Source organism: Tamandua tetradactyla, chromosome 6, assembly GCF_023851605.1.
Source record: "Tamandua tetradactyla isolate mTamTet1 chromosome 6, mTamTet1.pri, whole genome shotgun sequence".
NCBI classification, from domain to species: Eukaryota; Metazoa; Chordata; class Mammalia; order Pilosa; family Myrmecophagidae; genus Tamandua; species Tamandua tetradactyla.
The window spans coordinates 71204784-71217378 of record NC_135332.1 but is presented as its reverse complement, the minus strand read 5'-3'; the positions used below and the strand labels follow the sequence as shown (position 1 = coordinate 71217378).

Here is a 12595-nt window from a genome sequence, read left to right as displayed (position 1 = left end):
TGAGCTCGGCAAAGGTAGTAAACGTTGTCAGTTTTATTACCAGAAGTAAAGAGATGTCCGCCTGAGTAATTTAAAACAGGCAACCAGCTAATTAGGGAGGAGGTGGGATAAAACCCAGTTTTCCTGATTCCCCTGCCATTGAGGGTGTTCCTTGCCCCCAATCTTTAGTCATCTTGCACACTGTATCAAGTTCAGAATAGTGAGACCAGCCTTTGAGTCCTTGTTTCAGTCGAAGACTGAAAAAACTGCAAAAGCGGTATGTTTTTGTAAAAACTCAGCCAAGACCTTAATATACAGTTGTCAAGGGGTGATGCTTTAGGAAGGTGGGGTGGGCCTAGGGAATGGGGAATAGTCTCGGGACGCTTCAAAGGGCGAATGCCACCACTTCTTGATCCCTTCATCCGAAAAACCCCTTTTGCCTTGGCATTCCCTGGCTGTGACCGAGCACGATGTCCCCATCACGCACGACTTCGAACTGCAGGTAAGTCCCCCAGAGGTTGCAGACCCAGGTCCCTCCGCCTCTGCACCCGCTTCTCCCCAGAACTAGCCCACGCAGCTGAAGAAGTGAGTGAGGTCAGAACGGCCAGGTGCAAGATAGCAGCACGTCATCAATAGGTCACGAAGTCCCTCCAGGCCCGGGGAGTTGGGTCACAGGACCTTAGCCCGAACCACTCCCCCTGGAGGGGCGTGGGGCGCGCACTTCACACAAAGCATCGAAGGGAGGAGGGAGTGACCCCGGGGCACTCAGCACCCGGCGCGTGCGCCCCGCCCCGCCCCGGAAGTGGAGGCGGCATCACGTGCTCTGCGGGAACTCGCTGCGTGACGATTTTGGCGCAGCGTGGTTGCGTCATTGCGTAGGCTGACGGGGCCCGGGAGGGGACGGTGACGTCTCCCGCGCGGAGCGCGGCCGCGGGCGGGCCCAGGAAACTGGGTCCGGAGATAGCTCCGCCTCTTAAAGTTGCTGGAGCGTCTGGCGTCGGCGCAGCGCGCTGCGCAGGGCAAGGCCTCTTTAAGCGTCTCTGTGACACGTGTGTGAGGCGCCGGAGGCCCGGATGGTGCGTGTGCGGGGCCGCGGGTTGCAGGAGACGCCACCGCCGCGCGGGCCCGTATCAGGCCGACCGGGGGCCGCGGTAGGCTGGGCCGGTCAGGGCCGTTCGCAGGGGTGTCGCCGCGGGGCCGCACCGCGGCCGTGGGAAAGGGGTGGAGATGTTGCCGGGCCCGGGGCGCTGCAAAGGGTGGCGGGGCGCACCCACGGGCGTTCTGAGGGGCCGCGCGCACGCGTCGCGAGGGGTCCGGGGTGTCCCTGCGGAGGCTTGGGGAGCGGGCCCGGGGCAGCGCCGCCCGCGAGGGGTCCGGAGTGTCCCCGTGGAGTTTCGAGGAGCGGACGCTGGGATGCGTCCCCTGTGAGAGGTCCAGGGTGTTCTCGTGGAGGGGCCGGGTGGAGTGCGTTTGTCACTGCGTGAGATCTGCCTTCTCCTGTCCCCGGTGGACCCCAACCAGGACCCAGGGCCAGGAGAGGCGGCAGTGGCCAGCGTCAGTGTCGGGCACAGTCTTAACCCACGAAAGCATCATTTACACCGGATCCCGACCTTTTTTGGAATGGTCAAAGTCAGTCGGAGAGAGCTTTTTGCTTGTTTTCTGTAACTGGGAGAGGTGGGGAGGGCTCCCCCCTGGAGAAGGTAACCTTCCCACGGTCACGGTGGAGGAGGCGGTCCTGAGCGCCGGTACCGGCTGTGGGCTGTTTAAATACGCGTTGCTTCTTGTCGGGCAATATTCGGTTTCCTCGGCCTTCTGCCTGATGGGGTAGCACCCTAAAACCGAGGTGATAGGTGAGAATATCCCGGTGCTCACAGTCCAGTGTCTCTAATGGGTGGCAAGAATCCAGCCTTGAAGGGAAAAGCTGCTCAATTTGCTCTTTTCCCAGCGGAGCCTTGGCGCTCTGCAGAAGAGCCCTGGAGGCCCCTCTCTAACAGCGGTCCCTGGGGAGGCCTCTGCATGCTGCTTCTTTTACTCCTCCCCCAGCAGCACTTGGCTGATGGTGTCACTCTGGAGTGCAGTTCATCCTGGAAAAGTGAATTTAAAGGGGAAAAGGAGAGAGAATGTGCTTGAGTGGTGTTTTGAGGAAGCTATGTTTGAGTAGTCTTGGAGGTAGATAGATAGATAAATAGATATACACATCTCAGAGTAGGAAATGAGTATTGGGTTATTTACGATATTTCAAGTGGAATTGCTGAAGTAAAGGTTGAGCTCTGTCAAGACATTTAGCTCTGCATTCAGGAGCTACTTATGGAGTGGGTGTCTGCTATTTAAGCCCCTTGTCTCAGATTAATTTGAGTTAAAGGCATTTAACTCTCAGAGTCTGTTATCTTCTAGCTACAGGTCCCAGACTTGAGCTGATGGACCCGGTATGACCAAGATCTTGGCTTTCAGTAGACAAAGTAATGATCTTGTACCCTATTAAAAGCTAAATATCTATCAGGCTCATCCTTCATTCCAAGAGCATACTCAGTCTACCATTTTATGTTAGTATGCTTTTATTCATGGGTGAAATCATGTATCTGGATTTGCTTTAAAATAATCTGGGGGTGGGAACGTGAATCAAGATTGAAATTTCATATGTAGAAATTATTGAAGCTGAATAACTGGAGCACAGGGCTCACTATACTGTTCTCTCTACATTTGGGTATATTTGATCGTTCTCACGGTGAAAAGGTATTTCTTAAGTACCTGAATTTTGTCTAATCACAGTGATCGCAGGTAATAGTTTTGTTGTTGTTGTTTTGCTTGCATGGGCAGGCACTGGGAATCGAACCCGAGTCTCTGGCATGGCAGGCGAGAACTCTGCTTCTGAGCCACCGTGGCCTGCCTGCAGATGATAGTTTAAGGAAAAAAAAATCCATACTTAGTTAAGTAAAACTGTGCAAGTCTTAATACCCCCTCCCACCCCACCCCCCTTTTTTTGTTGAAATCTTACTGGTTCATGAAATCCAAAAGTGTAGGATGATGATCTGTTACCTCTTATTCTTTGGAAGTGAGATTTAGACTGGCCAGCGAGTAGAAATTTTGCTCGCTGGAATTGTCATTGTCCCAGTTAAGATGCAGAGCACAGGTATTGGGTTCACTCTGAAGGTTTGTATCTGGTCAGCACTATTCTCCTCCGTATTCTGCTGGATTCTGGAGCTCTTGGTATTTCGGTATTTCGTAACGATTCGTTCCTGGTAGATTCGTAACGTCCACGTTCTTGCGTGGCGTCCGTGGGGAGAAGTCGGCCTCACCCGAAGATCTTGCCATTCATTCCGCAGATTTTCATACCCGTTCCGCAAAAACATTCAGCAGCTTGGCCTTTAACAGGCTGAAGAGCACCTGAATGCGTTCACCTAGCCTAGCACCTGCCCAGTCTGACACGGTCTCTTCCTTGATAACCTGATTTGATGCTGCAGAGGCAGCTGGCCCACATTCACCTGTCCCAGGTAAGCCTGCAAAAGCTTCTGTGTAGTTGTATGTTTTCAACGACCACCTGAATGAGACCCTGCAGTGGTTCTTGAATTGGTGAGCACTCAAAGAAGGATCCCCTGCCAAAAGGATTTTTTATTTCCTTAAATCACAGAACTCATGGATGCTTTTTTATTCTTTAGTTAAGCTTTTTACATTTCTTCATAGAGATTTTTGTAGAAAGAGAAATTGGATCCATGAGCAGAATTAGCTGAATCAAAATGTTTGAATGGTCTCATGAGCTGTTGGAGGAAGTCCTTGCTTTTACCAGAACAGTTTTGGGGTAGCTGACAGACTAGCTGGTTCTTTCCTGGCACGCCGGATACTGGGCACCAGGGGGCGTCATTGCTTCTCTGACCACAGTTTTCTAAGTGTGGCTAAAATGGTCCTTGAGCTTTGGCTAGGACTGGAGTTGCAAGGTCTGTGAGTGGACAAGAAATGAGGTGGATACAAATGTAGCAGAGAGTGACTGGGCCTCCTCCTCCTTTGTAGATGCTGGCCAGCCTCAGTCATCTCCTGGGGATGCTGGGTAGCAGTATCATCCCCTACCAAGTGTGTGCTGTTGGCCTACTCTTGGCAGCCACCCACGGAGCTGCTGTTGTCCCCTCTTAACAGTGGAAGATGAGAAGGCTTGGAGAAGTTAGGCTGATTTTCCCTAGGCTTCCCATTTAATGGGCATGTGGGGCAAGGAGTGAGCCAGGCCTGTGATCTGGCCACTCACCCACTTTGCCTACTTGTCCTTATGTTTTGATGAGTGGTCTGCAGGAAGATTTGCTTAAGTATAGCCATCTTATCTATATTATTCGCTAGTCCTCTTACTTTTTTCTTTTTCTTCTCATTCCTCTCTTATTGTCCAGTGGAAATATAATGTAAGTTAGAATTGTAATTTACAATATTATAGTAACCTCATTAAAAAAGGTAAAACTAATTTTAATATAATTTATTCAACTCACTGTATATAAAGTATTATTTTGACATGTAATCTTATAGAGAAACTTCACATCTTTTCTTATACTAAATTTTGTAAACCTTAAACACACATTTTCAGTGTGTTTTTATGTTTACAGCACATTTCAGTCTGGACTGGTGTCATTCCATGTACCTGGTAGCCCAGGGGGCTTGTGGCCTTCATAGTGATCAGTACCAGTCTAAGGGTCTGTTAACGCGTCTGTCTGACTTGCCATGCTAATTTCTTGTACTAGTGTCTTGGGACTGCTGTAACAAATTACCACAAACTGAATGACTTAAAACAATAAAAATCAGGGTGTTGGCAAGGCCCTGGTTCCTCCAGAGTCTCCAGGGGAGGATCCTTCCTTGCCTCTGGCAGCTTCTAGTGTCCCCAGGCCTTCTTTGACTTGGCCACTGTTATCGTTTCAGTCCCTACTTCTCTTTTCCCTCTGTGTCTGTGTCTCTGTCCAGTGTTCTTCTTATGAGGACATCATAAGAAGTCCTTTGGGATTCAGGGCCCACCCTAAATCTCACTTCCACTAATATATCTGCAAAGACCGTGTTTTCCAATGAGGTCACGCTCTGAAGTTCCAGGTGGACATGAATTGCATGGGGGGGTGTCTCTGTTCAACCCAACATACTCCTTTATCACATAGATTTTGTGTATGTCTGTAAGTGAGATTCCCAACAGGATTAATGTTTCCCTGGTTTTGAGTAGACACCACAACCTCATAATGGCCTTTTGAGGGGATACTGGCAATTGTACCAAGCTTGACATCCATAGTCATTGATTGACGAGATGCCTGTAGAGGGACAGCCTTGCCTCCCCAGTTGGTTACTGCCCATTAGCTCTCCTGTGGGGGCACCTTTTCTTTTTGAGATGGGGAACAGGGACTCTGCTGCTTCCAGATGGTCAGTAATGTGCTTCCATATTTTGTACTTCATGTAGTGCTGGAAAGTGGTCCAGGGAAGCTTTCATGGTGTAGCGCATGCTTGGTGACTAAAGGGGATTTTAAGAGAAATGGTGTTTCTGTTCCTGGGGCCTTCAGAATTCGTAGCTCAGTGTTCCTTCTTGTCCCCACAGTGACACACCATGCCTATAGTTGACAAGCTGAAGGAAGCTCTGAAACCTGGCCGCAAGGACTTGGCTGATGATGGGGATCTGGGGAGACTTCTGGCCTCCTCTGCCAAGAAGGTCCTTTTACAGAAGATCGAGTTTGAGCCAGCCAGCAAGGGTTTCTCCTACCAGCTAGAATCTCTAAAGAGCAAATATGTGTTGCTGAACCCTAAAACAGAGGGAGCCAGTCGCCACAGGAGTGCTGAGGAAGCACAGGCCCGAAGACAGGGTACACACCCCAGGAGACGGGACACATGCATGGGAGGGTGGTGCAGCGGCGCTTACTGGGTACTGGGTGGCTGGGGTGGACTGAAGTAGAAACAGAAACAACGTGTTCAGAGGATTATGACTTTTACTAGGATGCAGGGGCGGGGGTCACTGATTTTAGTTGTAGAAATGTTGATACGAGGTAGGAAAGAGATCTCTCTGTGTCTTAGAATTTCCTTGAAACTTGCTTCCCACCTATCTCCTCCTCAAGTTTCTTGGGACCCAAAGCATGGCTTGGAAATTGGGAAAGAAAAATGATGTGGCCCCTTGGGAGACAGGATACAGTGCAGGGGACCAGGGCCTTCCTTCTTCAGTTTCTCACTCTCTGAATCTTATCTTCTAGTCCATAGAAGGGTCTGTGAATCCTAGACCTAAGCAGTCTGAGTGGTCCCAAGGGATGATCAGATTTACTTCCAAGCTTTTTAGGAACTTCCGTTAGAGAGGAACGCTGGTTGGCTATTCTTAACTGCAGTGTTCTGAGCAACTGCGTTAGTCAGTGTATGTGTAAGCAGTTTCTTTTTGTGACCTAGCTAATACTACACCTCTGCATAGATTTAGACTGCCATTCTTTCTTCCCTTGTCTCTCCCTTAGGCAACGAGCATACATATGAAAGCTGCAGTGATGGTGTCCCAGCCCCACAGAAAGTGCTTTTCCCAGTGGAGCGGTTGTCTTTGAAGTGGGAGCGTATTTACCGGGTCGGAGCCGGTCTCCACAACCTTGGCAACACCTGCTTCCTGAACTCAACCATCCAGTGTCTGACCTACACGCCGCCTCTAGCCAACTACTTGCTGTCCAAGGAACATGCCCGCCACTGTGAGTGGGGCTCTTGGGCGTTGGGGTGGATCTGGGTCCCCTGAACCAGCCAGTACCCAAGGCATACAGAGCCGTGTACTCATGGTGTGGCCATTCTCAGTCTGGGGCAAAGTGAGCAGAGAGTTTCACATGCGTAGTAACCCACAAAGCCTAAGGTGAATTGTGCCTACTGCAAGACCAGGTTAGGAAACCGAGTCATTCAGATAGAGTAATGGTCTCCAGACTCTTTATAGTAATTACCCAAAGAGTAAAAAAGGTTTTTAAAAAAACCTCCAAAATATATACAGTCTGTTATTTATAGACTTTAGGTCATTGTGCCAGCATTTTATGTACATTATAAAAGATGTTTCAAAGTAAAAATTAAAAATGGGTGAAATAAGAAATTAATTGTAACTTAACCAAAACTGAAGAAAATAGAAAGTCTCAATAGTCTTTTAACTATTAAAGAAATCCAAGCAGTGGTTAAAAATCTTCTCATAAAGAAAACACCAGGTTGAGATGATTTTATGGTGTCATGTGAAACTTTTAAGAAACAGGTCATTCTGACCCTTCTCATACTCTCCTGAAGACTAGAAAAGAGAGAATGTTCCCTAACTCATTCTTTGAAGTGTGCATAACTCAGATAACAAAATTAAACGAGGACAATATGGAAAAGAAGCCTGTTTTATTCATGACTATGGATATGAACATGCTTAATAAAGCACTAGCAAATTGATTTCAAGTCTTAAAACACAGTGCGCAACTCATGTTCATCCTAGGAATGTGAGAATATTCTAAGATGAGAAAATTTCTAGATGTGCTTTACAGAGAGGATGGTAGTTCAGGAGCAGACTCTAGAGCCAGGCCTTCGTTCTGCTGCTCAGTAGCTGGGATTCCTTATCTCTTTATGCTCCCAGTTCCTCACTTGTGAAATAGTAATACTGTCTTCCTGGTAGGGTTTTTGTGAGGCCGAAATGAATTATAAAAAGAGCTTAGAAGAGTACTTGGTACATAGTATATCCGATGTAAGCAATTATGAATTCAGCTACCTTAATTAATTACTAGTATTTAATTAAGATGCTAAAAGGAAAACCATGACAAAATACTCTTAGCAAAGTTTCCTTAGCTTTATAAAGGATATCTATAAAAAAAGCCTGCAAAAAGCATCATTCTAAATGGGAAAATATCCAAGGCGTCCTCTCTAAAATCGGAGGTGAGACCAGGCTGACCTCTGCCAGCACTAATGCTCACTTCTGTGCTGCTCCTCCATCGCTGTCTGCAAACGACACCTCTGCCTGCACAGAAAACCGAAAGACAGGTCAGCAAATTATCAGAACCTTGGCAAGGGGAATTTGGCAGCATTGCTAGACATAGTATAGTTTTTTTTGTCCGTATACAAAAGTCAGTAGATGTTCTCTACACCAACAATAAGCAGCTATTTAAAATTTTGCTTATATAGAAAAAAATCATAGTAGCAACCAAAAGGATAAAGTACCTACACCTAAATTTAGTGAGATGTACAAGATCTGTATGCAGAAAATTTTTACTATAGAATGTTAAGCGATACCTGCATAAATGGAGGGACAGTATTCACAAAAGGAAAGCTTAATATCATAAAAATGTTGGTTCAACCCAAATGTGTAAGCTTAATTTAGCACCAGTTAGAAAAAAAATCCCAAAAGGGTTTTTAGTGGACCATAACTAATTTGAATGTAAAATTTATGTGGGAAAGGAAACCAAAGGATCAAAAAATAGTCAAAACATGTCTAAAGAAGAATGAGAGGGGACATTCCCTGCCAACTCTGCAGACTTCCTATAAATCATAGAAATTGACATAATGGTATTGGATTAGGGAGAGGACATACAGACCAATGAAATGGAATAGAGTCCAGAAACAGACCTGCATATATTTGGAAATTGCAATTTTTCACATATATGTGGACCAGCAGTTTTGGAACTGAAAAAACTGTTTCCATATGGAAAGAAAATGAAACAAGATTTTCATTTCATAGCATATAGAAAAGTGAACTTCAAATACATTAAAAACTTAATATCAAAAGTAAAACTTAGTATGTTGTGTGAAATGTCAGGAACAGACAAATATTATCATGCCTCATTCATATGGACTAACTATAATATAAAAACTCGGTGAAGTGAAGTTGAGAGCACAGATTATCAGGTTGGGACATATCGTAAAGGGTCCTAGATTGTATGCTCTTACAGCAGTCACATATATTCAGTTATTTCTGAATTAATGAGATACTGCTTGTGTATATAGCCTGGTCATTCCCAGAAACTTCAGGTATTTATGTGATACCTGAGACTCAGAGTTAGAGCTCTGAAACTATGAAAATCAGCATTACCCCATACAGGAACAGTTTTAAGAGTTGAAAAAGGGCTCAGATTTTGAGTAGAGATGAATGAAGCTGATCTGGACAGGACTGGGGTAGATCAGAATACAGAATAAAAGATGATACCCATATTTTAAAACTTCAACTTCTTTGTAAGACATAAGGGAGAGATGTTTGTTGGTGCAAAATTTATATATTGTGTAGCATGTTACCTAATTAACTTGTATGGTCAGTTTAGTTGAATATCGTAAGTACGTGGAATCCTGAATAGGGTATGAGATCTTACTGGTTTTCCAGGTTAAGGTGATGTCCCGAAATATCCCAGAGTAATTTGGGCAGTGAATAAAAAAGTATTGCAGAATCCCTTTGGGGGACTGGGGGAAAGGAGGAAATATTCCACTTTTCCATTTGGAGAATTTCTGATATTCTCGCAAGCAGTGGGGACAACCAAATCAACAGGCTGAGTCCTTGATCTTGGGGTTTGCCCCTATGAAACTTGTTCCTGCAAAGGATAGGCTAAGCCTACTGAAAATTATGCCTAAGAGTCATCCCCAGAGAACCCTTTTTGCTCAGATGTGGGCTCTCTCTCTAAGCCAACTTAGCAGGTGAACTCACTACCCTTTCCCCCTATGTTGGACATGACTCCCAGGGTTGCAAATCTCCCTGGCAACATGGGACAGAACTCCCAGGATTCGCCAGGACCTGGCATCATGGGATTGAGAAAGCCTACTTGACCAAAAGGGGGAATAGAGAAATGAGATAAGATAAAGGTTCAGTGGCTTAGAGATTTCAAATAGGGTCAAGAGGTTATCCTGGAGGTTATTCTTATGCATTATATAGATATCCCTTTTTATTTTATGGTGTATTGGAGTGACTGGAGGGAGGGAAATACTTGAAACTGTTGAGCTGTGTTCCAGTAACCTTGATTCTTGAAGATGATTATTAATGATATAGCTTTTACAGTGTGACGATGTGATTGTGCAACCTTGCGTCTCATGCTCCTTTTATCTAGGGTGTGGACAGATGAGTAAAAAAATATGGATAAAAAATTAATAATGGGGGGGTAAGGGTAAAATAAATTAGGTTGATTGAAATACTAGTGGTTAATGAGAGGAAGGGTTAGGGAGTATGGGATATATGAGGTTTTTTTTTTATTTTGGAGTGATGCAAATGTTCTAAAAATGATCATGATGATGAATACACAGTTATGTGCTGATATTGTGAGCCATTGATTGTACACCATATACGGACTATATATGCATGAAGATTTGTCAATAAAAATATTTTTTAAAAAAGTGAAACTTAAAAATAAGAATTTTTGCTCATCAGAGAATACCTGAAAAAAATTGAACAGCCATTACAGACTGGAAGAAGCACCTGTGAAACATAAAAGCAACCAAGGGATTGGTACCAAGAATATATAAGGAGCTACAAAAATCAACAAGGAAAAAGACATCTGGCTGCAGAGAAGTACTGTCAGAACCATGATTCCGCATGTTTATAAGTGATGAAAATCCTAAAGTCTGGCAGTATTGAATGTGTTAGAGAAGATGTGGATCCTTGAGATTATTTATCATTCTCTTCCAAATGTATTACCCAGTAATTCTGCTACCAAGCAGTTCTTGAACATATATACCAGGAGAGCCATGTAAAAGTATCTATAGCAAACAGCTGAGTAACCCAGCTGTCTAGCAGGAGAAGAATGGAAATGTGAGTTATGGTCGAGTTACCAGGTGGAATATTATATAGCACTGAGAAGAACGAATATAGCCACCTGACTGAATCTTAATACCATAATGTTGAATGACTACATACAGCATGAATTCCTGTTACAGAGTTTAAAAACAAGCAAGACAAGTTTGATTTTGTATTTAGGAATTAACATGATGATACATTAAAAAAAAAAAACCAACCCAATAACAAATAAGAGAATAATTAATTAAAAGACAGTGATCAAAATCAGGATGGGGGCAGGCCATGGTGGCTCAGTGGCAGAATTCTCACCTGCCATACCGGAGACCCAGGTTTAATTCCTGCTGTGCTGGTCCATGAAAAAAAAAAAAAATTAGTATAGGGCCAGAGACTGGAGGAAATGGGTGGGAATGTGGGAAAAGCGAATTATAATAAAGTTATGGATTGCATGGCATGTTCAGTGGCATTATTTTTTAAGATGAATGAATGAAAGATGACCTTGCAGTGGAAATGAGAATATTTTTAAATGTCTTCCTGATATTTCATAGCAGCAATTGTTACTATCTCAAGGCACAATGTACATTTTAAATGAAGTTGATGATTGTAAGTTCCTAATTCAGATAGTCACCTTGGTTATCTTGAGGTTGTGTGGAGCAGACTTTTGGTAAGATTTGACTAGGTTGTTTTTATCTTATGGTATTGATGACAAGGTACTGCCAATGGTAGGTTTGTTAGCTCTGCTGTTTTTTTGTCAACTATACTTCCACTGTCTTCCATTCTTGGATCCTTTGCAGGAATCTTTTTGAACCATTTGTCAACCCTGTGAGGATTAGTGTAGTTAAAACTAGAGAACATCTATAAATTCACTTGACATGGCTTTTATAAGCCATGGTGTGTTACAATTTATTGATAATAAGCACGGTGTTAATATACCTTAATTTCTTAACTTTTTTAGAATAAAACATATGAAGAGAAAAGTCTTTGTACTTTCACCTCTACACCACTGGATCTCAGTGGCCACTAAGTGAGTTTGTCTGTCCTCTCCTCGAATTACACTGAATATTCTCAGAAACCCTGAGATGTGCCTTGAACATGACAAGGTTCTCCTGTCCATATACGATGGAGCACCAGCTCCTGCCAGGTGGTGGAACCATTTCTGACCACCAATATACTTAGCTAGAAAATAAAGACTTTATGTAAAAACCCTAGAGGAACATAAAATTAAACCTTAACCTTGGGTGCATTAAAATGTCTTTCTTTAAGTGCTTGTCCTTGTGCCACCTAAATTAATCTCATGTATTGTGAAATATTTGAGAGACCCTGTGTCATATGTTTTGCCTTAGGTTGTTACTTCCTCTCTGTAAGAATGATGCCTTCTCAGGCTCAAAGTCAGCAACATTTTAGAAATGAGTAGAATTGATGCAGTAAATAATTTACCTACAGTTAGGTATTTGGAAAAAGGAGTTCTGCTTGTTTGTTAAGCTTTACATTTTAAGATATTTTAAACAGCACATTAGGTTTTTGCTTAATTTTGAGGCCCCTACACAAAACCATTTTTGTCAGTTAAAAATAAATGTAATAAACAGATATGTTTTAAAAAGACAAGAAAAGATTAACAGTGAAAAATAAAAGCCTCTCCTTTATATAAAGATAATCCCATAAAGAGTTTTTGGGTATCTTCCCAAGAAGTTTTTATGTGTAAAGACTAACATTTTTATGTATATTTTATAAATAATAGTAAATAAGCTGTGTGATATTCCATTATTGATTTTGAGATGGGTCTAAATAACTGGCCAGCTGAGTTGTTAAAAGGGGAATAATTGATGCAAATTGAATTTTATGTTATGAAGTTGATCTGTTTGCAAAGATTACATACTGTTGAGTCTATCTAGATAGCAGTGGCTTGCAGAATTGAAATGTGCTTCCTCTTTGACC

At 43.6% G+C, this 12595-nt stretch overlaps 1 protein-coding gene across 4 annotated transcripts in view; it reads left to right on the top strand.

The window, feature by feature from the left end:
- The first annotated feature begins 891 nt into the window (after window positions 1–891).
- The window catches only part of USP36 (ubiquitin specific peptidase 36), a 47777-nt gene continuing 36073 nt past the window's right edge, over window positions 892–12595 (top strand). The window contains exons 1-4 of one of the 4 annotated variants that reach the window (XM_077166138.1): window positions 892–1130; window positions 3303–3470; window positions 5525–5786; window positions 6417–6638. In XM_077166138.1, the coding sequence (XP_077022253.1) occupies window positions 5534–5786; window positions 6417–6638 (475 nt within the window). In that variant the 5' untranslated portion in view covers window positions 892–1130; window positions 3303–3470; window positions 5525–5533. Of the gene's footprint in view, window positions 1131–3302; window positions 3471–4694; window positions 5353–5524; window positions 5787–6416; window positions 6639–12595 lie in introns of those variants that run through there. The other 3 variants (XM_077166136.1, XM_077166135.1, XM_077166137.1) reach the window with 3 other exon arrangements.